This window comes from Pantherophis guttatus, chromosome 1 (assembly GCF_059756535.1).
Source record: "Pantherophis guttatus breed Tessera chromosome 1, ASM5975653v1, whole genome shotgun sequence".
Classification (NCBI taxonomy): Eukaryota; Metazoa; Chordata; class Lepidosauria; order Squamata; family Colubridae; genus Pantherophis; species Pantherophis guttatus.
The window spans coordinates 294,004,903-294,030,643 of record NC_142063.1 but is presented as its reverse complement, the minus strand read 5'-3'; the positions used below and the strand labels follow the sequence as shown (position 1 = coordinate 294,030,643).

Sequence of the window (25,741 nt, the reverse complement as noted above, 5' to 3'; positions counted from 1 at the left end):
AGGAAAACTTGTGGAATTATTTCAAATCATTTTATCAAAATCATTACCAAAATTGAAAAAGGAAGGGTTGGTTCACCACTAATATTATTGCATAGGTGTAATACTGAGAACTATATCCTTCCTTACAGCACAACCATATCTACACCATCAATAATTATTATACCTGCCATGCGAAAATTATAAAACAATCTTCTCTTGTTATTTTTCAACTATACAAATTGTTTGACATAGATTTATGTCAAGATACAGCATCTCACACCTTTCCTTAGGCTACGAAACTGCTTTTCTCAGACTACATCTGAGGTACCTAAAGAATGATTAATCTTCTCCAGTTCCAAAAATGTAGATAATTTTTATTTAAATGAGGAATCCCATGATTTGATTATCCATGACTGCCTCAGTATAGTAGACACCGAGATATCAGATAGAACATGTATAATGTTAACTAATGTTGAATCAAATACGAATACTCAGCTCTTCAAGCCAATTTCTTTTAAGAAAAATAATTTTGAGGTAAAAAGAGCCTTTTTAATGAATTCTTGTTTTCAGTCCTCTTTGGAAAGCATTCTAAAACTGTTAGCCTCTCTCCCGCCATCATATAGGCTCAGACAAATTGCATCTTTCTTTCCCTGAAAGAGCCTGGATTTATTTAACGTATCCCCTCAACGTTTAAATCTTAAAGGGAAGACTTGAACATAAACAAGAGGAAGAAACTGGCCTAAGGCATCAACAGAAATGCATAAAACTTGCAGAAAACACTACAGCTCAGAACTATCTGCAGAAATGAAAATTGGATTAAAATGATGAAACAGTGTCCCATATACATTTTGCCCCTTTCATATCTTCATGAAACTTCATGACATCCTTACAAAAGAGAGAAAGCTTGCATTGCCACAACCTGACCTCCTTCCATAATTTGCCTTTCTTGCCTCCCTTTATAAGCATACAATATTTTATTCTTAATTCCAATCATAGATATATCTAAAGTAACATCAGTGTGTCTAGTTGAGCAACTTGATTTTCATTCCAAATTAGAGAGAAAATACTTCTAATGAGTTACAGAGGACATTTAAACTACTAATTCTATTCGAAACAAGAATACCAAATCTTGATCCCACTGATAATAATGGAAGAAATTCATATTTAGTAAAATTTGTTCCAAAATTTTCAATGTACAATATCAAAGCCTTCTTTGTGTCTAGGTGTTCCATATAATAGAGATTATATTGGGCCTGTTTCCTGGATATGCTCCGGCAGGACAGTGGAATCAAGACGTGATATAGTCAATGAGATATTATTTTACTGCCAAGAGTTGAATGGGCTTGTTCTTGGCAAGTAATGTAGGATTTTATGTTTTGTTGATATTGAAGAAGGTGTAGTATGGGAATGAGAACTATAACCTTAGTATTAATTGCTGGCATAGTGAACATCTCACCAAATGCCTTTGAGAATTAGTATATCATCAGATCAAATGCTTTCCATTCAGACAGATTAATCCACTTCACCCTGGACCCTCTGCCTATACGAAATATAGAAAATAAGTTATGAGAATTTTAGGGCACAGGGCAGGGGTGAAATGCTCCCGGTTCGGACCGGATCACCCGATCCGTTAGCAATGGCGGTGGGTGGTTCGGAGAACTGGTAGCAAAAATCCCTGCAACCCCCCCTCCCACCATGCCCACCTGAGCCGCAGGATCATCAGAGGCTTTTTTTTTAACTTTTAAAAGTATTTTTTCTACAACCTCTTCCGATGAAAAAATGCTTTTAAAAGTAAAAAAAAAACCCTCTGATGATCGCATGGCTCAGCTGGGATAGTCAGAGGCTTTTCAAAGCATTTTTTCTGCAACCTCTTGGCCGAAGGGTGGTAAAAAATGTTTTGAAAAGTCTCTGACGATCCCAGCTGAGTTTCCTGATCTGCAGAGAGGTATTTTTTTAAATGCCTCTCTGATGATCCCAGCTGAGTTTCCTGATTGGCAGAGGCTTTTCAAAGCATTAGAAAAAATGCTTTGAAAAGTTAAAAAAAAAAAAGTTGGCCACGCCCACCCAGTTACATAACCCCACACACACACCAAGCCACGCCCACAGAACCGGTAGTAACAAATTTTACATTTCACCTCAGCACAGGATTCTGATCAAAATACGGTGATATAGTCTACTAAAAGTTTTTAGTAAGATAAGCAATCTCAGGAGAGGGTTTTTTTAAAAAAGATAATTACCTCCCTATTTCCATGTGTACAACTCTGTTTCTGACTAAAAACAGGCATTACTTTTAAAATAACCACACAACTGCACAGAGCTATGCGCCAATTTTCTGAGCCAATGTCACAGAGGTCCATTTTGGGATATGGAAGCTGGTCCGTCCCATGGATTGCACCTGCCTGTGCACGGAGAAGGACTAATCCAGTTACTAACATATCCTCAAGGAAAACAAAAGAATTACAATACTCATTTCTCAATATACCTGACTGAACTATTGCAACAAAGAAAAAGTATATTTGCAAATCTTTTTATAAAAAAAGAAATTTAGGTTTTTCTTTTTTAAAAAAACTTACTTGAAGTGATTTTCAATGGCTGTTGCACTGGCATTTTGGGGAAGACCGGTTATGAACAATGTGCGCTTTACCTACATATAAAAAATAAGAGTTTCTCAGTGAATTGACCAGGAAGATTGAAAGGAAAACTGAAGTGATAGATCATCTCTAAAGTCCCTCCTAACCCTTTCTTTGTAAAATTCTATGACTGACTTCAATTCAATTCTCTCTTTAACACATTTATAAATTACATTATATTTAGCTTCAGTATTTAAATTGTTACCAGGGATATTTATTAAATGTCATTGCATGTTATATCTATATAGGCTAATGTGGATCCTAGAGATAAGTAAGTCAAACTAGTATTCCTTCTAAGCAGACCAGATCTGAATCTGATCTTACCCCAAGTTCTTTGGAGGGACACAGATAAGCTACTATGAATGCAAAAAAAAAAAAAATGTATTTTTTTCAGCAGTACTTCAGCCCCCCACAGCTCTGAACCTGCTTTTACAGTTCCTAGAGAACACACAGAGATAACATTACTGATAATTACTGATATTGAGTAGCAAAAACAAAACAAAAACTCAATTTATTTCACTTTCTTTTTGACAATTTAAAGCTTGAAAGCAATTAATAAGCCTTTATATAGTTATTTCTGAGCTTTAAACTTCATGTTAAACAAAAAAAATTATAAATATTTTCTGTCTGTCTGTCATGTATAAATTTGCAATCACAGTGAATAATTTGGAATATTTGAAAATTCAGATTTTGTAATCAGCTTGAACCTCGTTTTCACTTTTCTTTACATAATTTAATACAAAAACATTAAAACTCCATACTAACATATATGCAAATAAAATCCAACAAACTGTCCTCAATCTAAACTCACTTTTATTATAGTTATTTTTATGTTTTTTTAATTAGCAACAACTTGATGTCATAACTTTAAAATTAATCCCCCATCAGAAATACAGATAAAATAAAAAGCGGGATGGTGATGGGAATTGTGACCACTTTGTTCTCCAAACATACAGTTTTGCAAACTTTCAATTACATTTTGTTTGAAAAGCTACATTTTTATGAAACAGTTGTCTCAGAGAAAATCTAGGTGACTTGTTAATAGGGAAAAATCAAAGTGAGAGCAAGAAACATTATTCTCAATTTAAATAGACCTTCTATTAACTCTGCTGAGAGACTCTACAAAGCTGTATCATGGAATAGGCAATTTAGTTTGTCCCATGTTGGAGACCCACTCCTCCCATCACACTCTCAGTGATAAGTACAATATGCCAAGAAGCAATTTTCACAATCCAGTATCCCTTTGGTTTTAATTTAACTGTTCAAGTGTTAAGTATTTTTTTTAATTCATAGAAACTTACTATGCTTTCTTTTTTGTATCTAATGGAACCCACATGTTGTTTCATAAAGATAGCTGTCAAAATCAAGTAAATCACAGCAAAAATTGTATGTAACCAGAGAAGATTATTCCTGTAAAGTAGAATGTTTCAGAAAATTAGAAATGAAATAATTGGAGCAAAATATTTGCATTGATTACATTTATCATGGCCTCACTTATTTTCTACTTATAGGATGCCTCTGCCTGACTTTTTCAGAGTTGCTTGTTCACCTCTGAGACACATTCAGCAAGTGCCCCTACAGGTAGTACTTGACTGCAATTATGTCACTATTGAAAAAAATAGACTCACAACCTGTGCCTAAATTATGGCTGTTGCACCATCTTCATCAAAATTCAGACACATGGCAGCCCACCTGCACTTATGACTCCAGGGTCACTACCATTCAGCAAGCCACCTAGCCCATCAGCATAGTGCAAAGTTGTTACAACTTGGGAAGTCTCAGTTGGCCACTCAGTTCACCAGTGCAAGAGCACTGCAACTCCTAGTCCCCTTCTCCCACCCACCCATTTATGCCATTTTTCTACCCTGCACAACTGCACTTTTGGTGGAAGAGCTATGGCTGAAGTCAAGGCCTTTGGAGAAGACAGCTTTATGCCATGCTAGTGGGTCTGGTTGGTGGGCCAGATGGGGGGCTGAATTGCAGTACCCCTATGGTTCTAAGTGTGGGCAGGCTACCAAGCACCCAAATATTGATCATGTGATTGTGTGGGTGCTTTAATGGCTATAATTTTTAGGCATGAGTTGTAAATCCATTTTTTTCCAGCATGTTTTTAATTTTGAACAGTAACCGAATGAATGAATGGTCATAAGTCAAGGACTACTTGTATATATGTGATTCCTTAGTTTACTCCAAAAGTTACAGCTCAGATTCAAATAGTATTCCTCCACTGGTAGCCCACTTAGCTACACTCTTCATATGCAGATAGCCTATAGAAACAGCTGTTGGGAGGGAATGAAAATATGTCTCCATTTTACTCTTAGGCTTTGGAAATTACATTTCCCAAGTTTCATGACAAGTTACATTCTAGGATTCAAAGATAATTCATTGATAACTGTGTAGTCATTACATTTTTGTTTTCAGTGCATGTCTAGCACATCTTATTCTCTTCTACTACATGATTTAAAAATATTGTCCAAACTGAAAAGTAAAGAATGTTCAAGGAAAGTATTCTGTGTATATAGCATGCAAACATCTCATGATTACTTACCCTATTCGTAAGTTTGCTATAGTAGTTCTTCCAAAGCTAAAAGGATCTTTATCTAAGAAGCAGAAAATAATATTTTAAGTATGTTTTATTCATTCATTTGCAAACAATTAAGTATTATACAAATACAGCAGCTTGGTTATCCTATTACTGCTGCTTTTTAAGATGAACATAACATAAAATAGCTCCACTGAATCAAATCAAGAGTCATCTTAGTCTAGTACAATGGTTAACAGGATCCATCTAAAAGGAGAAAATGGATACAGGCCTTTATTTTGCCCTTGTCCCCTTGCCTCCAATATAGAGACTAATAGCCCACGATAGACCTGTCTTCTATGAGCTTGTTCTAAATCTATTCCCAATTAACTTCATCAGATGAATCCTAGTACTAGTTTTTTAAAGAAAGAGAAAAAAATGAATCTCAATTTTATGCAGCTCAAAAATGCTCACCTGTCTCCTTTTTTACAAAGACATTCTAGCCTTTACTCATAAGAAAGGCATACTGGTTGGCCTTTTCTACATTTTGTTCCAGCTCTATTATAGTATTGTTTTTAAACAAAGTGATGAGAACTATAGATCGTGTTCCAGACACAATTGCTCACTACATTCCTGTAATGGGATTATAATGTTAGCAGTTCTATTTTCAATTCTTTTCGCAATGATTCCTAGGATGGAATTTGCCTTTCATAATTAACCCTACCCCTTGTCATTATCTTCATTGAACTACTCACTGTGACTACCAGATTTTCTTACTGATTACAAGTGGCCCTCAACTTACAACCATTCATTTACTGACCATTCAAAGTTACAACAGCACTGAAAAGTGATTTATGAGCATTTTTCACACTTATGACCATTGCAGCATCCCAATGGTCACATGATCAAAATTTGGATGCTTGACAACTGGTTCGTATTTATGACAGTTGCAGTGTCCCAGGGTCATGTGATCACATTTTGTGACCTTTTGATAAGCAACGTCAATGGGGAGGTCAGATTTACTTAACAACCATGTTACTAATTTAACAACTGCAGTGATTCACTTAACAACTGTGGCAAGAAAGGTCATAAAATGGGGCAAAACTCATGTCTGTCTTACTTAGCAACAGAAATTTGGGGCTCAATTGTGGTCGTAAATCGAGGACTAACTGTTGTTCCAGGAAGCTCTGCCCCATCAGTGTATATACAACGTTTAGGGGTTTTTGTTGCATTATGCCTCAATTTTACACTTAATGAAACCAAACTTGCCAAATTTGCCATTTGGCTGCTCATCCACTCCAATTAAAGTGATATTTCACAAGATCTTCAAAATCATTTGTGGTCTAAAATACTCTGAGTAGCTTGGTAACATCCACTCACTCGGACAGCTCATTGTTTATGTTTATTTATAATCAGAATTAAGCACAGGTCCTTGCACAAATAATTGAAGTACTCTACTTCTTTCTATCCTCCAGTGATAAAACTATGTATTCTTCTCTTTCTGATTCCTAACCAGTAAGTAATTCATAAAAAGACAGGCCCTATTAGCCCATGATCACTAGGTTAGTCAAACTTCTGATGAAATTTTGTTAACAGCATTTAGAAAATTCAAATACAGTATACTGTGTTGACAGGGTGACCTCCATTCAGGTGTCTGTTGACATTGTAAAAAAAAAAATTAGAAAATTGATAAAGCAGGATAACCTTTGCAGAATCCATGCTGACTTTCCTTCAGCAATACTAATTCTTCTGCATGTTTATTTTTTCTTTGGTTATCAATTTCTACCTACTTTTTCAGATACATGTCTGTTACATTAACTTTCATCTCATCTTCAGCCCAAGATCAAGACAGAGTCACGTCATCCTTAGCAATATCAGCATTAAAATAGCATTTTCTCCTTATGTCTATCCTGTGAAAGGGCAGCCATAAGTTATTGAAAACATGCTAGACTTTGACATCCATTGTTTTGGAGAGACATCAGGTGAATTCAGTAACTTTATATATAAACAATCTAGGCCAGAGGTCTTCAAACTTGGGATCTTTAAGACTTGTGGACTTCAACTCCCAGAATTCTCCAGCCAGCCAACAGCTGGCCTCTGATCTAGGCAGAATAGAGGCAACAATGCAGACAGGACATGTCATGCCAGTATAGTTTTTGCTGACTCAAGGAGGCAAAAAAGTGCTTCCCAATGGGAAAAGAAACTGATTAACTAGAAGTATTGATATATACACTAGAAAAGTGCTAGTGACAAATACACCATCCAAGCCAATGTTCTACAACCAGTAAAAATCTAGAAAACAAAATGGAATTAAATTCTAATACAGTGGATCATCTCCATATAAATTGTCCTTCTGGCAATTAATATGTGCACTTTAAAGGTTCAGGATTCTTCTAACAGCAGCACTATCATGGAAGCTCATGTTGAAGAGAACACAGAATTAAACAGAAAGGAGTTTCTTGCCACCCATTTTTTCCCCTTAAGATTTATAGATGTCATTAGCCCTACATTTCTCTGTTCTTTCCTTGGAAAAAGTACAAGTAACTGAATTTATACCAGCTGGCTCTTCCCTATATGCACAGATATGAAAGAATCATATCTGTATAATGGAAAAGATAAACCCAGAACATTAAATGGTGACTATCCTCCTTCCCGTCCCATCTCCCCTCTTCTTTTGGATATGACCAAGGTCAAACCCAGTGTGTCTGTTTGCCTAATCCTATCAGACTCAAATTGACCCTCTCTGTCCCAGAAAAAGCTCCTGTGCAATCCCATCTAGACCAAAGAGTAAAAGCTTCTCTATCAGCTCACAGCATGGCCCAATAACAAATTGGAAGTTGCAACCTAGAAAAATCCCAGCCTTCCATCTTATTAGCTGATGACCTCAGCATTCCATTTCCTTACAATGAACTTCCTCATCTCTGCTGTCCATCGGAAAGGTCCACTTTGCCTACCAAGAGAACTTACTTCAATTACAGAGACAAAGACCTGTCAAGCTTCTCCAAACTGGTCAGAAACCTTAGGATTTCCTGTTTTGTGGCCCCCAACTTCAATTAAAAGAACTTTGCTTTTCCATTGTTCAGGGTTCATCTTTCTTGTAAAGCAGGTATCTAACTGTCATTGCAATAAATATGGATCTCTTTCTCAGTGTTGTGCTTCTTACTTTGGCAAAATTCTGTGGCAATTGAACAATTGTGAAAATTATTCTGAAACCCAATACTTTTGTAACAACTATATAATACTTTTTAAAACTTGGAAACAACGTTGTGAGAGAGAAAAGTTTTTTTCTCTCTTTATTCTGCCACTCTGTTCCCAAAGTATCAGGAATAGATGGAACACAAGGTCTCTATAGTTTTATAGCTTTCCTTGAGGAGCAGTAACTGTGGATAAAAAGACAATCTTTTTTTCTCTGTCCATTAAGAATTACATCGATAATCCACCTAGACATATTACAATATAACATTCTGCAAATATATCAATTCCTATGATGCTTTATGCAGAAATACTGGGGAAAAAACAATTTCACAAAACCCAATCTAAAACATATTGTTCATAACAAACTATCTTGTTATACTTACTGATTTCTTACAACCTTGGCAATCCTTACGCATTGCAGAAAAAGAAAAACATATATTTTAACTTTGGCAGTTTCAGTTTCCTGAACTATTAGAAAATGGCAAAAATAATATTTTTCAGGAAAATATAATCCCTTAAATCCAGACCTGTCTATATACTGAAAAAGCTAAATATGGATTGTACTAAATTCAAAGTTTTTCCATTTTAATGATGTCCTAAAATAAAAAGTCTGCTACAGTTTCTGTATTTGGAATGAACAAATTGACAGAATTCACTTATTTTCAATTATCAATAGTTAGCCTACAGCCTAGGTTTTGTTCTTCCAAATGATGGTGAACTGAGCAATTCAAGCAACTAACTTCTGAAATACAGGAGAACATTCCAGTTACTTAATGTCAATGTACATATCCACTTGCCTCTAAGCACAACTTGGAAGAAAAGTAACATGTCATCACCAAAACAAATGTATCGTTCAATAAAGATTATACTATAAGTACGTTTTGTACTTAAATAACTGTATATCATTTCAGGAGATCAAAATCTAGCAAATTAAATTACAGAATAGGGCATTTTGATTATAAAAGATATAAGATGCACCTGACCATAAGACACACCTAGGTTTAGAGGAAGAAAACAAGACAAAAAACTTTCAGGCAGAGCCTGAGAGGACTACAGATAGGTGTCTTCTCATGTGCCAGCTCTGCCTATTGATTCCTGAACTGCGGAAAAGAGACAGAAGAGGCCGGCAATGACAAAGACAGAAGAGGTGGGGTTCAGCACTGTAAAAGTAGTAGCCTGCTGTGGCCCGGCTACTATTCACCAAAGACACACAGACATTTCCAACCACTTTTTTTTTTTTTTTTTTTTGGGGGGGGGGGGAGGGAGTGCAACTTATGGAGCGAAAAATACAGTAATTTTCATTAGCTATTTCAGTAGTCTCATATGAATTATATCGATAATCTTCAAGGCATTTCAGGTAATACAGAACACTTGTATTACAGTGCTACAGTTAAATCAGATTGCTCAGTTTTGCACATATGCAATTCAAATCATAAAAAAGTTTCTTACCAAGCAAGTCACCTGATAGGTTTGCAGGAAGTATAATACACAAAGACAACACGCTGACCACGATCATTAGACAAATGAGATGGCGTTGAAAGGAGAGATAAGTAATGGCATCATGCCCACATTGATCGTAAATCTCATCATCACTGCACCACAAATAAAGAGAAGTCAATCACCAAATTTGAAAGTTGCTTAACCTTAAGGAAATTACTACATAGGAACAAATCAAAAATGCTTGTGATATCTAATAAAATAATATAAACATAATGGAAACATAAAAATGATCAATAGATACTGTTCAAATTATTGCTTCTGACGTTATACACCCTTATTTTAATAATCTTCTATTTTTCATGCCTTCTGTATTCCAGCTACTTAGAAGCATGTTTGACAAAGTATTCTCAACAGCTGTATTCGTTTTATGGAATGGTTTGTCCCATGAATGCAATAGATCCTGCCTCCATCTATTATTCTCTAAATACTATTTTATTTTAATAGACTTTTCTCCTATGTACCATGAGTTTTAAATATTTTGGTTTTTATTTCTGAGTGATCCTTATTTAAAATTGCAGGGTTGTCACTGTACATATAAATCGTTTTAGAGACTCAAAGTAATGCTACTACATAACATAAAAATTAATAATTAAGATGCAAGTAAAAGTGCATCTGTATAAAAAATTTGAGCCTATTCTGCTCCTGCTTTTTTTTAAATTAAGCTTGTCAACCATTATTCCATAGTAAATGAAAGTCTTCTTAAAATGTTGTTCTAGGTTAAAGTAGTCTTACATACAAAAGTAAAATAAAATTCCAATTTAAAACTGAACTACCTAATATAGAACAATTAGGCTTAATCCTGTAAATTCAAAAACTGATTGGATGCTATAAAAACAGAAATGTCACTCAAATTTTAGAATATAGCATTTTAATAGTTGTTTTTCTTTAATGAAAAATGCAGCAATACTGATCATAGAATTTTAAATTTCAATTTAATTTGCAGCTGATTCAGAACAGTTATTGCATTTCTGTAGAACATTAACCAAAGTACTTAACCATAAAACAGCACTTCTTGTTACAAAATCCAAAGTTGCACATAGGTTTTATACTAATCACATAATTTAGTGCATGTATATTACTAGATCTTTAATTATTCATTCATTGAAAAAATATTATAATGTTCTAACCTGAGAGAATTCATAGCAGATTCATATTTTAAGGGAAAACCTAAGTCTAAAATACGGTAATTTTAAAATTAACATCAAAACTATGAGTTGATAATATGAAGGGCAATATAGTTCCTTTAATAATTACAGTTCTTATTTACTGAATGTATAACACTAATGCATAAAATAGTCAGCAAACAGGACAATGAAATTGAGAAAAATGCAAATATTTTTTTATTTTCTTAACAATATTAAACAAAATATTCAGATCACAACTTTAGTGCATATACTTACTGCATGCGAAATGCAGAAATCATCCAAGAACAAAATCCCTAGAAATAAATATTTACAGAATTGTTATTTTGAAAATAAACCAGTCTTAGATATAACACAAAGCCTCTGGGTGAGATCATCCATCACCATGAGTTGAGGTATCTGCAGTATGCTGACAATACCCAACTCTATATTTCTACCCCTGGTGACCCAAGTGATGCTGTTGCTGCCCTCTCACAGTGCCTAAAGGCTGTGCAGGCCTGGATGGGAGAACAACAGGCTTCCACTGAACTCTTGTAGGACCAAATGGCTCTGAGTGTGCGGAGCCCCAAGCTCTGAGACTTTGTCATCTTTAGTTCTGGATGGGGTGGCACTACCCCAGATGGATCTGGTTTGAAACTTGTGGGTTCTCCTGGACTTGTGACACCTGTTCAAAGAGCTGGTGCAATCATAGCTAGGACAGCCTTTGCTGCACCAAGTCCCTGTGCTCAATCATTCAAGCCCTAGTCATCTCACACTTGGACTATTGCAAGCACTCTACATGGGGCTATCCTTGAAGAGCATTCAGAAGATACCGCTGGTGCAAAGTGTGAATTGCATTGGCTACAGATTTGTTTCTGATGTAATTCAAGGTAATGGTAATCACCTTTAAAACCCTTCATGGCATCCGTCCAGACTACTTGACGGATTGCCTCACCCCACTGGGATTGCCCTCCCTTCCCCCTCCATGCCAGCAGAGGAGGCATGCTGCATGCTCCATCAGCCAGGGTATTCTGGTGGGGTCCAGAAAAGCCTTCTCTGCTATTGCTACTGTCCTTTCGAACATCTTGGCCCCCAGAGTGAGGTCGGTTCCAACCCTCCTGACCTTCCACAAAAACTTAAAGATCTGGCTCTGACAGTTGACTTGAGGCTCCAATGGAGGGATTTCATATTGGGAGTGATTGATATATTAATAATAGATCCCACTTCATTCCCTTCTCACCCTACTCCTTCCCTCTCCATCTTTTAGTTAGGGCTCAGTTTTATCTTTTTAATATTGTAGGCTGCCCAGAGTTACTCCATGGTAAAATGGGTGGCCAATAAATTTTACAAATAAAATAAAAATAATTATTAGCAATAATCCTGTTGCAAAATGTGACTCTCACTTGCTCTTTCCAGCTATAATTGTAGTAAGGCCAGGGGTGTCGAACTCATGGCCCGTAGGCTGGATGCATCACACGCTGATCACGCCCACCCCCGTTTTAGTAAGGGGGGGGAAGTCACAATATGTCATGTAACAACGTGACAATGCAAGTTTGACACCCCTGCTCGAGGCAATTTAAATTCTGCACTTCTCAAATAAGGGAATTGACATGACCCAAACTGGTATCAGGAGATTAAAAAAAAAAAACTTTATGAATTGGTGGCACCAAAGATCCCTGTAAATTGCCTTTTGTGACCATTTAGGAATAAGCGAAGGGATATTCTTGGATCATTCTTACCTGCCAATATTTAAGAGAAGTTGTCAAATGGAAGTTTCATGGATCATCACATTTCCTGAACTTACAATCTTTAGTGAAATGGAAAACACCAAAAAGATGGGATTGCCCCAGTAATTACCGAGTAAATTTAATAAAATAATTGGTTAGATGTAGTCTATAATGGTGTCTCCCATTTGTCTAATTGCAAAGAGAGTGCCCTTTATTCCATATTTTAATAATACATATTCCTCAGAGTCAACAGGATCTTTGGGGGCGGGGGAGGAGGAATCAATTGCACATCATGATGTGAAACAGTCATAATCATTATTGGATAAATATACTGTTTATATTATTTTAGAGGAAAATCATAAAATGGTATTAATTTTATTTAATATTTCAACCATTTTATGATTTAAAATAAGTGGATCTCTCTACTTCCAGAATGTGCAATTCCTTTCGTGGACCACATTAAATCTCCTTTCGATACCAATGATCTGATCATTTCAAGGAGAGAAATACTGGCAATTTTTCAGAAGTGAATCCTGCAGGCTGGAAGCAATTTGTGCTATTGCAGACACAGTAGTCTATTCAAAACAGAGCTGTTTTGGGGACAGACCATTGCAGAACATTTACCGTAATATTGCTTCCAGTTTAGAAGATTTGCTTCAGAAAAGTAATAGGTTACTCTGGGAATGGGTTTACAGTTGTCCTGGAGATAAACAGACACTCAAAGATATACAATAAGAACAAACAGAACAGTCTGAGGATGCCATTCTTAAAATAATGAGTTCTGCATTTACCTAGTTTAAAAGTATTAACATAACTGCACAGTGACATTTCTTTACAACACTGATTCTTTATCTGTAAAATATTAAAGTTTAAAGAAAATTTCCGTACTTCCACAAACTAGTCTGTAAAGTATTGGAATAAGATGGGAGCTATACAAATATTAATTTTAAAATATTTCTAAAAATACTAAGTGGCAATATTTTATGAATAGCAAATTGTCATATGCTTAATCCAATAGGCAACTGACCTCTTCAGAATGAGGTTCTTCAAGAACAGAAGTGGACTCAATTACTTCATAATACCTAGATTCAGTAGAAAACAAAAAAACAGATTTCAATGTTAGAATTTTATACTAATATAATAGTTGTTGAAAACTTCAAACATTTATTTTTAAAGGCATTTAATTATAAAAATACCTGAAGTAAAAAATATTTTTATAGTAAAAGATCCTAAGGCCCAGAAAAGGACAAAAATAAGCAATAGGCACACACATACAGTACTACAGTACCTGAAAGGATCAGAGTAAGATTTCAAAATTATTTATCCCTATATCATTTCTCAAATTTCTGTTACTCTTTAACCTTCAGGGATCTAGGTAGCAGACCTTCCTGTTCAGCCATTTACCCTGCCAAATATGCTCTACAGTAGAGATTAAAGTTTTTAAACACACTAGGATATACAATACCAACTTTTTATATTTACCTTTCTGATACTAATGCAATGCGACCATAATCCCAAAATCTTCTTCTAATAAAGGAAAATATCAACACCAACACCTAGAAAATAAAAAGTGGATCAATTAAAGGTTCAATATTCATTTTGAATTATATGTTTCCTCCACTTTGCTTTGCTTTTAGTTTAGACAATATAAAAACTTCAAAATCAAGTAGAACATCAACACAAAGTAATCTAATATTTGGTAAGGAAGATGCATTAGTTAAAAGAATGCTCTTTTTAAATATTATAGTTGCATAGATTATATTATTATATTATAAAAATATAATGAATACTATTAAATTGCATTAGAAAAACACTCAAACAAACAAATACTACCCTTTAGCTTGGCAAACAGTACAAATTTTTTCAGATTCAAGAGAATGAAGTAGGATTCCTATCAGCATGGCAAGCCCTATTTTCCAGCACAGTTCTCTAGTGGAGCAGGGAGAATGGAATATTGAAGCCCTTCTTTTATATATATATTTCAGCAAAATGAAATAAACTATTTATTCACTCCTCAAATTGCCATGAGCCAACAATGTGGAAGAAAAAAGATCAGTTAGCTACAAAAAAAATAAATCAAGCTTACCAAAAAGCAGATTACATCAAGCAGCAGGACAGTAGGAACCCCACCAAAGGTTACTCCTTGAAGTACAGTAGTTCCTGGTGCAGAACTGTAACAGTAGGTCCCATTTTGAGACTCAGTATCATTTCTTCTACTTAACAAGTGAACCATGTGTGAATGACCAACATCAAAAGTCAGGAATGGAATCATGTTGTCCTACTTGAAAAAGAAATTGCATAGCAGGAAAAATACACTTTTACAGATTATTTATTTTTGTTTTATTTTATTAAAGTTATTTGCCGCCCATCTCATTTTGAAGCGAATCTTATATTTTACAGTTCGGGGGGGGGGAAGCAAGATTACTTTGAGCAAAAACTACCGTATTTAACTTTAAGCAATACTTAGAAGTTTTCATTAAATATTTCAAAAAAAAAAAAAGATTAAAATAAACATCCTTTAGCATGGCAACATTTTAATAATATTCCTGCATAAGGGTTAATAAGAATTATGACTGGAAGGCGGCACAGGTACAGAATCTCTTATTTTACTTTTAATATTTTCAAAGATATAGAACACTCATGAGACAGACTAAGTAAGTGGATCTCCATATTTTAGCTTTACAACCTGCCCTACAGCTTTAATCCAGTGTACTTTCTGACACCTAGGTTATGTAATTACCTAATCTATTTAAATTGAAGGACTAAAATTTTTGACATAATAGCGTTTGTCTATTTGTAGTCAGTTTTCATAGCCGTTCAAGCATGAAAGAAACTTGCTCATTTCCAGCCATCTACAAGTATTAAATTGCCTTTAAAGCTATAAAGTGGTCATTTATAAACCACTTTCAGAAAAAGAGTTGTTCACTTAAAAAATTCAAAATTATGCTTGATAAGCAGGGGCAGCTGTGCCAAGAGGAGCCTTTACACAGGTCCATTTTGTATGCCAGTTATGACCCCTCTTGGAACAGAAGTGTTTACTTCCAGTCATTTATGCCTTTGACATCATCTGACTGGATTACTACAATATACAGTCATCTATCTGGGGCTACCCTTGGAGAGAGTCAAAATGTACATCTGGTCCAGAATGCAGAGATTTGAAAGGTATGCTTTGGACTTTTTATATAATACACTGCTACAAGTGCTATACAGATTTCCTATTTGCTCTTTGATACAATGGAAGTTTCTGTTTGTCACATTTAAAGTCCTTTATGGCTCAGGACCAGAATATCTAGAGGACTTATTCCCAATAGCTTCTGTCAATCCCTTTAAGATTTGTTTGAGTGTGTTCTTCTGTGACCCTTCACTTAAAGAACATTATCTCCAGGGATCTTAGAAGTGAACCTTCTTGTTGCTGCCATGTAAAACAGCATCCTGCAGATAGGCAAATGGGACCTTCCCTACTGAGTTTCAGAAGGACCATTAAAGCATGGTCATTTTAGGAGGCTTTGGGGCTAGAATTTTATTCCTTCTGACAGTGTATTGTCCTCCTTTCCCATTTTTGGTTTTATTATTTGCTGTTGAAGATAGAGATATAGAGATATATTCTTTGTGTATATTGTTTTTAGACCAGCTGGGATGTATGCCATTGCAGATGTACACTATAATTAGATTGGTCTATAAGCCCAATAAAATAAATTAATAAATATTTCTAAGAGGTACAAACTATCATTCCTTTAACCCAATTTTACAGTTGCAATTACAATTTATTTACCTCCGATTCAGTCATTTGTTTTTCCAGACATTAATGCAGTGAATTCTGAAAGAGTGTATAAATCAGGCTAGAACAAGGCTATTCGCCCAAAATAAATTATAGGCAAATTGATTGGTGATGTAATTAGAAAATGCAGTTTTTCCCTGTCATAAAAACATAAGATTCCAACTATTCCATCAGGAAATCAGAATCCATAAAGCAAAATAATTTAGTCATCACAATTCCATAACAGATAAAACATAGTTTAATACTTCTCCTTTCTGAAATTTCAAATTGTTTCTTAAAAACAATTTCAAAAATTCCTGCAGATGGCAGAATGGAGTCATTTTCACTTGCCACCAATAATTGAGACTGAAATATTTCCAGTCTTAGAATGTAGGTATAGATAATTTACTAAAGTTTTCATAATGCCTGTGCTTATTTGGACAGACTTAAAAAAAACCTCAAGATCACTGCATAAAATATCTGAATATTGAATAGAACGTTATTCTCTCTTACTATATAAAAGTAATAGAGGCCTAACCTTGCTTTGCACTTCCTCTTTCCTTAATGTCATTTTTCACTAAACTGAAGTTCAAGAGATGTGGTCTTCTGCATCAATAATTCTCCTTTCTGAACTTCAAGCAACTGTCAAAACTGAACTTGGGACAACAGGGAGCAGCAGGAGAAGCTGCAGGGACCTACCAGATCTAGGGTGCAAAAATCTGGCAGACTATTAAGGCGATAGAGAAGAGGCAGGATTTTCTTTTTGGCTGCCATCTAATGGTCATCCGGATTTTGCACCCCGGATCGGGGAGCACTCTATAAATTAAGCTCTTAGACCAAGGCAAGATGACAGTCAGGAGGGCGAAGCAAAGTGATACACGACAAATCCCCTCGGAACAAAACAACGACAACAGTTGGCAAATTGGGAAGATTATGGGAGTCGCTTAAGGAGGCGGGGAGGTCTCGAAGACCCAAGACCAAGCCAGTCGCTCCCTCCGTCCGCTCCCTTCTCCCAAAGCAGCTGGTCGGCGGAGAGATGAGGCAGCCAAGGGGGAGCGATAACAGCTGTTGCCGTTCTCGCTCAGCTTTTTCAAAGACGCTCAGCTCCCGCTTTTCCTCCCGCACTCCTAATTGCTGGGTACTTTTGGCTTTCCCGCTTCCCAAGGTTGGCCAGCGCGGCCAACCAGAGCCTGAACGAGAGTATTTCTCGCCCCCCCCCCCCCCCGCTTCTCCTCGGCTTCGGCCACCAGCAGCCCAGCCCCCGACCTACCGTTCTACGGAAAACCAATAGGGAACAGCGCAGCTGCTTCGCTCTTAAAGCAAACAAGAGGGGCGACTCGGAAAGCCGCGCATGCGCCGCCGTTCCGGAGGACGGAGTAGATGGAACTGCCTTCCTCCCTTTTAAGATTAGGTGCGTCGGACGGTGTTTCCACAGTGGTTCAACCTGCTTGCCACGTGGGGCATATTCTCTCCCCCCTCCTCCCCCCACGACGTATTTGGGAGATTAATCCGTAAACTTAACGCTCTTCGAGGTGAATGCAGCCTTCAGAGGAGGCGGCGTTGGCGTCAGCGGTCTTTGAATCCTAAAATATTTAGAGCCCAAGGGGATGGCAAAACTTTTAATAGTTCAGTTGCGGCGTGAGAAGCCCGGTTTCAGACAGCTGCTTTTAATACGGCACAGATCAGCGGGGTACGATCTGTAGCGATAAGGGAAAGGCAGTGGACAGATGGCGATTTACTAGGGCAAAAGTGGAGGACACGGGTTTTTCTAAATTTCCAACTTCCCTATTTGGCTGCCCTTGGTTGGATTTGAAAATTGGTTCGCTAGTGATTCTCAACCTCGGCTACTTTAAAGACCTGTGGACATCAACCTCTCAGAAGTCCCCAGTCGAAGGCGAGAGGGAATTGAAGTCTATAGGGCTTAAAAGACTAAAGTTGAGAAACTCCTGTCTATGGAGAGTCTTGGTCATCCAGGTCATGGTTGTCCCAAAGGTGCTGTTGCAAGAGGCAACTGGACTTTCTTCTTCAGCTTCTTGGATGAGAAGCTAAAAGTCTTCAAAGAAAAACAAGAAAGGCCAGTTGCCTCTTGAAAAAGCACTTTGGGTTGAGAAACACGGTTAAGCAAAGGCTGGAGAGGTTCCTTCCCACAATCTCTCCTTGTGGTAAGGCTTAAACTAAAAGGCTTAAGCAATGTTACAATAATGGAATAGTGTTTTTCCTAAAAGTTGTAAATCAACAGAGACAGCACCAATAGATTAGAGAGAGATATTAGAGGGATAAAGACTCTGTGAGATGAACAGTATGCAAATCTAACAAATCAAATATTTAAAGAAATTTGTCCCTTGTTTAAGATTAATCATTTTCTCTGATAGAGATTTTTATCAAAACACCAACTGATGCATCAAGAATTACCTTCAAAAAGCATTTTTCCCATAACATGGGCAATTTATCAACAGTTGGCTAAGAGATTAACATAGAGTATTGGATTTTCTCAAATGAAAAAATAGCTCTCCTTTAAAAAGGTAAAAGGTATTTTTTGTGTATTGTATTTGCATATTAGATCTTTTTAATATTTCTAGTTTGTCCACTCATTTTCAGCTGTCCACAATGATTTATTGTGTTACCCAGCCATTTCTGTGGCAACATAAAGCCTATTTTAAACCAGGGATGGCAAAGTGATGCTATAAATCACTAGTGCAGAAACAGATGATATCTAGAGACACCTTCTAATTTGCTGCTCTCTTCCTGTAGATATTAACAATACTGGTATTTGCCACAATATCAAGAGTCTACAGAAACTGGTCTATCTTTTTACAGTTTTTAAAAGGTATTATTACTAACAGGCAACGTACGTTAATAACCTTTTTACCTAACTAATACCTGACTACTAGTAACTTATTTGCAGAATATTATAGTGGGGGTGGAAACTAGGATTGTGGATCAGATGATACGTTCTGATTGTAATGCTAACTCATTTGTTTTCCCATATATTTTCTTTAATGAACAAGTATACATCTTTCATTTCTTTAATTGACTTCTCTATCACTTGTGTGGAAAATAGATCATATTTTAGGTCATGTTAATGCAACAATATTGAAAATTCAGACGGGTTTATAATTGTTTAAGCACCACTGTAGCTTCAAAAACCATAGTGAACACTGAATATGCTAATGTATGAGCTCAAAGCTTAGCAACACATAGAAATATAAGCTCAGCATGGTAATTCTAAGAGAACATGTAGAGATCTACTTGGCTATTGTAACATTGCATTAGTTTACTATCTATTTATTAAGGTGAAAGTAACACTTTGGTTAGGATTGGTTTTGAATTTTTCTCACTAATGTGCATAAAAGCTTTTATATGAAACAATTCTACCAATACATCTGTCTTTTTCCATTTCTGACTTTATAAATTGGAGTTTGAACTGAATGGCTTGTTATACTATTGGCAAATTCAGTATCTATTTATAGTGAAAAGATAAAATCTCCCTCAAATCTGAATCAGTTCTTGGTGACTTCATGTCCTTGCAGTCCTCTAAGCATGATTTGGAAATGGTTTGATATTGCCTTCCCATTGCCTCAATTCCTCAGTATAGACTACAAGCGTAGAATAGCAAAAGTATCTATGTCTGCCATCCAAGTATAACTAGATTTGGCCTTGTTTACCTTTCCAGAGTTGGCAAAAGTCAGCTTGGTGGTGCCATATAGATGGTTCAGTAACTACCAAACATTTACTTTATAGTCCTAGAAATAAATGGAAACCTAAAGGCAAAATCTAATTATACGGATCAACTATTCAAATCTTTCATTATATTTTGTATAATCCACTTATCACTTGAGTAATCTTAACACCCAAGAGTTAGGGTGCACAATTACTTACATTTACATGTGTGATTGTATCCACATGACTTCAATTAGTGAGCCACGGTACACTCCTAAAGAGTAAATTCAGCTTCTTCTTTTGCTTCCCAGCAGGATTTTCCTTTATGGATAATCTTCCCGAGGAACACATATATCCTTGAGACAGCAGGTGGTATGAGGTGTTGTCCCATAACATCTATCTGTGGTTGTATTATTTCCATTACAGATTTTCTTCCAGTGGTGAAAGTGAAATAAAGATTAGATTATCTGTTAAATGCCTCTTTGTTAAAATTCTAGTTATTACGATTAATTCACTTTCCTAACAGTGCCTGCCTTTTAAATGTTTCTCCTCTGAAAATTATTTCACATGTTATGCTTTTTAGAAAGTTCAAAACATTCTTAAAGATCCATCTCATCCTGGGCACAATTTTTTTGACATTTTACCATCTGGCAGACAGTACAGGATAATAAAAACAAGGACAAATAGGCTGAAAAACAGCTTTAGGGCTGTAACAGGACAATAACTATATTGAATTCTACTGTATAGTGCAATATTAATGCAATACCGGGTTTTCAATTCAATTGTGTAGAATGTGAAGGATATGTGTTTATGTTTTATTTTTATAGTTATAATGTTCACTGAAGATAGCATTTAATTTCGTTGTACAAGGTGCAATGACAATAAAGTAAACTAAACTAAATTAGAATTAAATAATCTGTACATTTTTTTACAGAATCTGTTTTTAAGGTTCTGATTTGAAAATGTTTTTCTTCCATTTTTAATTTTTATTTTCAAAAATATTAAATTGTTTTAAACTCTCATTTATCTACAGAATTCCTTCTGTATATTCCAAAGTAAGACTGATATTAATTATCTATGCCGCCCAGATCACCTAATAGGAACTCATATAATTCTAGATTTCCATGTGAAAAAAAGAAGGGACAGGAAGATTTGAAATAAATAAGGAAGCCTTATTCATCTGTATGTTCAATATGCTTATACTTTTTCAAAAGTTAATACATGAATTATATTGATAAAGTATAGAAAAATTCCCTTTTTTTGTTGTTACTTTCTCCACGTCCTTCAAATAAATCCTTTGTTCTTATCTTCCTTTTTCTGTGGTGTTTCCAAGCCCTTAATTCTTAGAATTTCTTCATATCTTTAATCAACATGGTAAATAGATTGGTTGGGTTGAGTAATCTGTGTTCAGACTTCAGCCAGAAGGAGGGGAAGAAAAATATTTTGCAATCAGCAATTTATGCCTTAATACATATTCAAATACTTGAACTAATTCAAATGAATTACGGTAATAACAGTAACTATTTCTATGGTATAAAACCTTTTTATTTAAATCATTTAAACAAATACTTACTACTCTGAGTATTTGCTTTGTGGCAAAGTTTTCTCGACAAAAATTCTGGCATGTTGCACTGAGTTCCATTGCAGAGTGCAGAGTGTTTTTGTATGTATTTTTTTTTAATGTGGAATCTATAGGCAATGACCTTCAAATATGCATACTTAAGGTTTTTTTACTTGAATAGATATTCCTGCATCCAGAATCTGCCTCCAATCTAAATAAGATGGCCATGTGTCCCATATTATAGAGAAAAGTGCCCTTTTAGCCTTTTTATGAGTGTGATTAAGAATGATAAGATAAATTGATTATCTTTCCTATTATTGTATTTCTTTTAAATTCTAGGATTATTTTAACATTTGCATTCATTATATCAAATAACAAACATATACATTTCATGTAGATTTTTCTCCTTTCTCCTCTCCGCCTTCTCCCCCCCCCACCCCATCAGTATCTAAGTGGCTAGTGCAGCCTTTAAGAAACAGGAAAATCTGATGCCAGTATTCTTGATATGGAGAGTAACTATAATTGATCCTTGTATCCAACTACAATGGTGTCAAGATAATAACTGGTGCATCATTAGATCGCTGTGCAAAGGATACAGCTTAGTATTTGCACTGTGATATCTGGTGCCTATATAAATTGTATTGTTTGCAACATGGCCTACTGATATATGTGCCTTCGTGTCATAGGGTAGGAGTTTATAATTACTGGTACTGTAGTTCATTGCATCCATTGGTTTTATTTGCTTTCAGCAACTTAGAATAGATAAATAAGTTTATTTTTTATATATATAAACAGATATTACTGCTAATTGTACATGACATAGTATAAATACTACTGTTATTTTTGTTGTAGATATTCTTCTGCCATTGATTTTCACCCAGATCACTTCAAATATTACCTCTTCTCTAATTTGCAGACTTAGAAGGGAAGCTAAGCTGGTTTTGCAATAATACTTCACAGATCTTTAGCAGGGATCATTTTCTGCCATGCTTCTTCTGACTGAACTTTTTCTCAAGGTTGACTGAGAAGACACCTTCTAGAGATTGCAAATTACTTGTCTTTTATTAGCATGCAGCTTGTAGCAATTTCCTTTGAAGGTCTTTATTAATGCATTCATATAACACCTTGTAGAAGCTTCTGTTCTATTTGCAGGAGCTTTAAAGTATAGCTGCCCCTGCTGTCCCATGGTTAAATTAAATAAAATTGGGGGGAAATAAAATGTCAACAGAGCTGAAATTATAGGGAAAAGCTTGTTTTCAGAACACTGCATAATTAATTGTGCAAACTGAAGCTACAAAATGCAATGAGAAACCAAGAAAGTCAGATTGGTACAATAGAAGACAAACTTCTTGGCTTCCATCAAAGATTGGAGTAGAGATCATTGGAAGTATAACAAATCTCCTGATTGTAGTGGAATTTAAGTAAAACTATTTTGCCTTTTCCTGATGGGTGTTTTATTTTGCTGTGTTACTCACTTTTTAAATATTTCAGTGGATCATTAGGTCTATGATAGAGCTAGAAATTCTAAAATACATTAGCATAAATGCATAGTGGCATCTCAGTTCCTATTGTGGGAGATAGAGCCTGCTGTGACAGAGAGATAAGAGGCAGATCTATGAAAGGAGATACAAATATTTCAGTTATCCTGGTTCTTACTGCTGTTTCTTCCTACTTGCAAGACTGACTGCTCTCACATACACCACATAATTAGATCACGGGAGGACATCTTTTGTGAATCTCACTTCAGATTAATTGATATCTGCCATTAATTTTGCAGGATCCCAAGTTATGGAGAAAAGCACCATTGGAGCTGAAGCAAGCCACTTCTTTGCTACAGTTTAGGAGGGGATTTACTCAAGCCTCTTCATTGGTTTAATGTTAATTATTTTAACTCTCTTAATATTGTCTCATAGTATTGTTTTAATAATGTGTTCAGATTCCACATTGTAGTTTGTATATTTGCGGTCCTATGCTCTTATGTAGTTTAATTGTGCAGTACAATTTCTGAGTCATAAAATTCAAGTTTTGATATGTATGTGTATATTTATTTATTTATATCCCACCTTTATTATTTTTACAAATAACTCAAGGCAGAAAATGTATCCAACAAATCTTCCTCCTCCTATTTTCCTCATGACAACAATCTTGTGAGATGAATTGGGCTGAGAGAGAACTATTGGCCCAAGGTTACTCAACTGATTTTCATGGCTAAAGTGGACCAGAACTACGGGTGGGCTGCTGGGGTTCGCAGGGGTTCAGGAGAACCTCTAGCTAAGGTTCTGTGCAATTTGGAGAACCCCCAAATCCCACTCCTGGCTGGCCCCACCTATCCCATCCCTCCCAGGAGTCCCCATGCTGTCCTTTTTGGATGCAGGTAAGTGCAGGGCACGCGCAGAGGCTCTGGGAGGACAAAAACCGGGCCTCCAGGAAGTTCGGAAGTTCCAGAGGGCCTCCGGAGCCTGGGGAAGCTGTTTTCCCCCTCCCGGAGGCTCAATAAAAGCCTCCGGAGCCCAGGGAGGGCAAAAACGCCCCCCCCCTGATGGTGCAGGAGGCCGACTAGGCTATGCCCACAATGGCCACGCCCACCCAGCAACCGGGCAGAGAACTCCTTGCTAAAATTTTTGAAGCCCACCCCTGACCAGAACTCATGTCTCCCACTTTCTAGCCTGGTGCTTTAACCACTTAGATCAAACTAGCTCCTGACATGAGCCAAACAATATTCAAAGGAAGTCAAAAACAAACTAATTTGATTTCTAAGGAATTGAACTATATTTCCAACCTTTCATTGGCATCCAGGAGTTCTAGTGTTCACAGAAATCTTGACAGAGTTATATTGTTCCAAAACACAGCCAATCCGTACATGCTATAGAATGAACTGATGAGATCAAAGGATTTTTTTCTGTTTAAAGTTAAATATGGCTTAATCTTAATAATAAATAAGATTTTCACTGTGCCTGGAGGCTGTGAAGGCCTGGCTGGATGGGAAACAATAGACTTTAGCTGAATCCCAGCTATGAGTGGCCCCTCTTTATCCAGGAGTTTATCATCTTTGGTCTTGGATGGGGTTGCCCTACCCCAGACAAACCCAATGCATAATCTGGGGCTTCTCCTGGATTTAACAGCTCTTGCTCGAAGAGCAGGTGGCAGCCATGGGTACGAGGGTCTTTGCTCAGCTTCATGTTGTACACAGTAACTCCTTTTCCTGGATAGGCTTTCCTCTCAGACATCCATGCCCTGATCATCTCCAACCTATTCCAATGCACTCTACATGGGATTAGCCTTGAAAAGTATCTGGAAGCTTCAGATGGTTCAAAACACAGCCATGTGTGGGCAATTTTAGATGCCTAAAGAAGGGCACATGTAAGAGGCCGACAGAAAATGTGTCTAGATAGTTTCACAACCATTAATTCCTACCCCACCCCCAACCCCCCAAAAAATACACAGTTGCTGAGATGTAATCCTGGCAAACTGTTATTTATCAGGCCATATAAAGATGGAAGCAACAGTAACTGAGGGAAGCAGGAAGGCTGAAAACAATTTATCCTGAATGCTTTGATTGTCTTCCTATGGGAAGCAGGAAGAATCAGTGGTCTCATTGGTTCCTTCGAATTCTATGATCACTAAGTCACTTTTACACACACTGCTATTTTTTGTTACAGTATTGAGAGCTCTTAAAATAGGGTTACTATATCTGTGCTGCATAAATATGAAGGGGCACTTAATGGAAATTATCTCTTTGTTGTTCTCTAATCATTGACCTTTTTTTGGTTGATGGAAATGTAAATTCTTTGTTTATTGAATGAATACTTGGGAGCCCAACTAACGGTAACCCTTGAATCTATGTGAAATAAAATGCTTTCCTTTTATTTAAGAAATTTCATGTTGCTTTTCTTTTCTTTTTTTTAAGGTTACCATATATGGTCCAAGGGATTGTCAGACATGGGCAGGAAGAATTTATTCTTAGTCAGATGGGAGGATTACTGAAAGCTTTGGTACCAAGTGGTATGATCTGATTCACACATAAAATTCAGCCATGATGAGATTTCATGGGTGTTTTTAGCTTAGTGTGATATGTGATTCCACCCATTAA

General features: G+C 36.3%; 1 protein-coding gene and 1 long non-coding RNA gene across 12 annotated transcripts in view; one reads left to right on the top strand and one right to left on the bottom strand.

Annotated features, from left to right (window-relative positions):
• TMEM63A (transmembrane protein 63A) overlaps nt 1–17,856 on the bottom strand; it is a 41,163-nt gene extending 23,307 nt beyond the window's left edge. For 3 of the 6 annotated variants that reach the window (XR_015731497.1, XM_034427930.3, XM_087883146.1), the window contains exons 1-9: nt 16,969–17,708; nt 14,760–14,951; nt 14,156–14,229; nt 13,701–13,755; nt 11,226–11,263; nt 9,775–9,917; nt 5,158–5,209; nt 3,911–4,019; nt 2,553–2,623 (exon numbers count right to left, since the gene is read on the bottom strand). Coding sequence is in view for 5 of the 6 variants with exons in the window: in XM_034427930.3 (XP_034283821.1) it covers nt 2,553–2,623; nt 3,911–4,019; nt 5,158–5,209; nt 9,775–9,917; nt 11,226–11,263; nt 13,701–13,755; nt 14,156–14,229; nt 14,760–14,951; nt 16,969–17,001 (767 nt within the window). In the remaining variant the exon portion in view is untranslated. Of the gene's footprint in view, nt 1–2,552; nt 2,624–3,910; nt 4,020–5,157; nt 5,210–9,774; nt 9,918–11,225; nt 11,264–13,700; nt 13,756–14,155; nt 14,230–14,759; nt 14,955–16,968 lie in introns of all 6 variants that reach the window. The other 3 variants (XM_034427931.3, XM_087883145.1, XM_087883144.1) reach the window with 3 other exon arrangements.
• Nucleotides 17,778–25,517, top strand: LOC117671765 (uncharacterized). Of its 6 annotated transcripts, XR_015731500.1 has the most exons (5): nt 17,778–17,841; nt 19,182–19,257; nt 20,405–20,459; nt 21,124–21,272; nt 23,429–25,517. It is a non-coding gene; the product is annotated as an uncharacterized LOC117671765 (long non-coding RNA). The 6 variants fall into 6 exon arrangements; XR_015731498.1 differs by lacking the exon at nt 21,124–21,272; XR_015731499.1 differs by lacking the exon at nt 21,124–21,272 and having other exon boundaries at nt 20,402–20,459.
• Nucleotides 25,518–25,741: the final 224 nt, after the last annotated feature.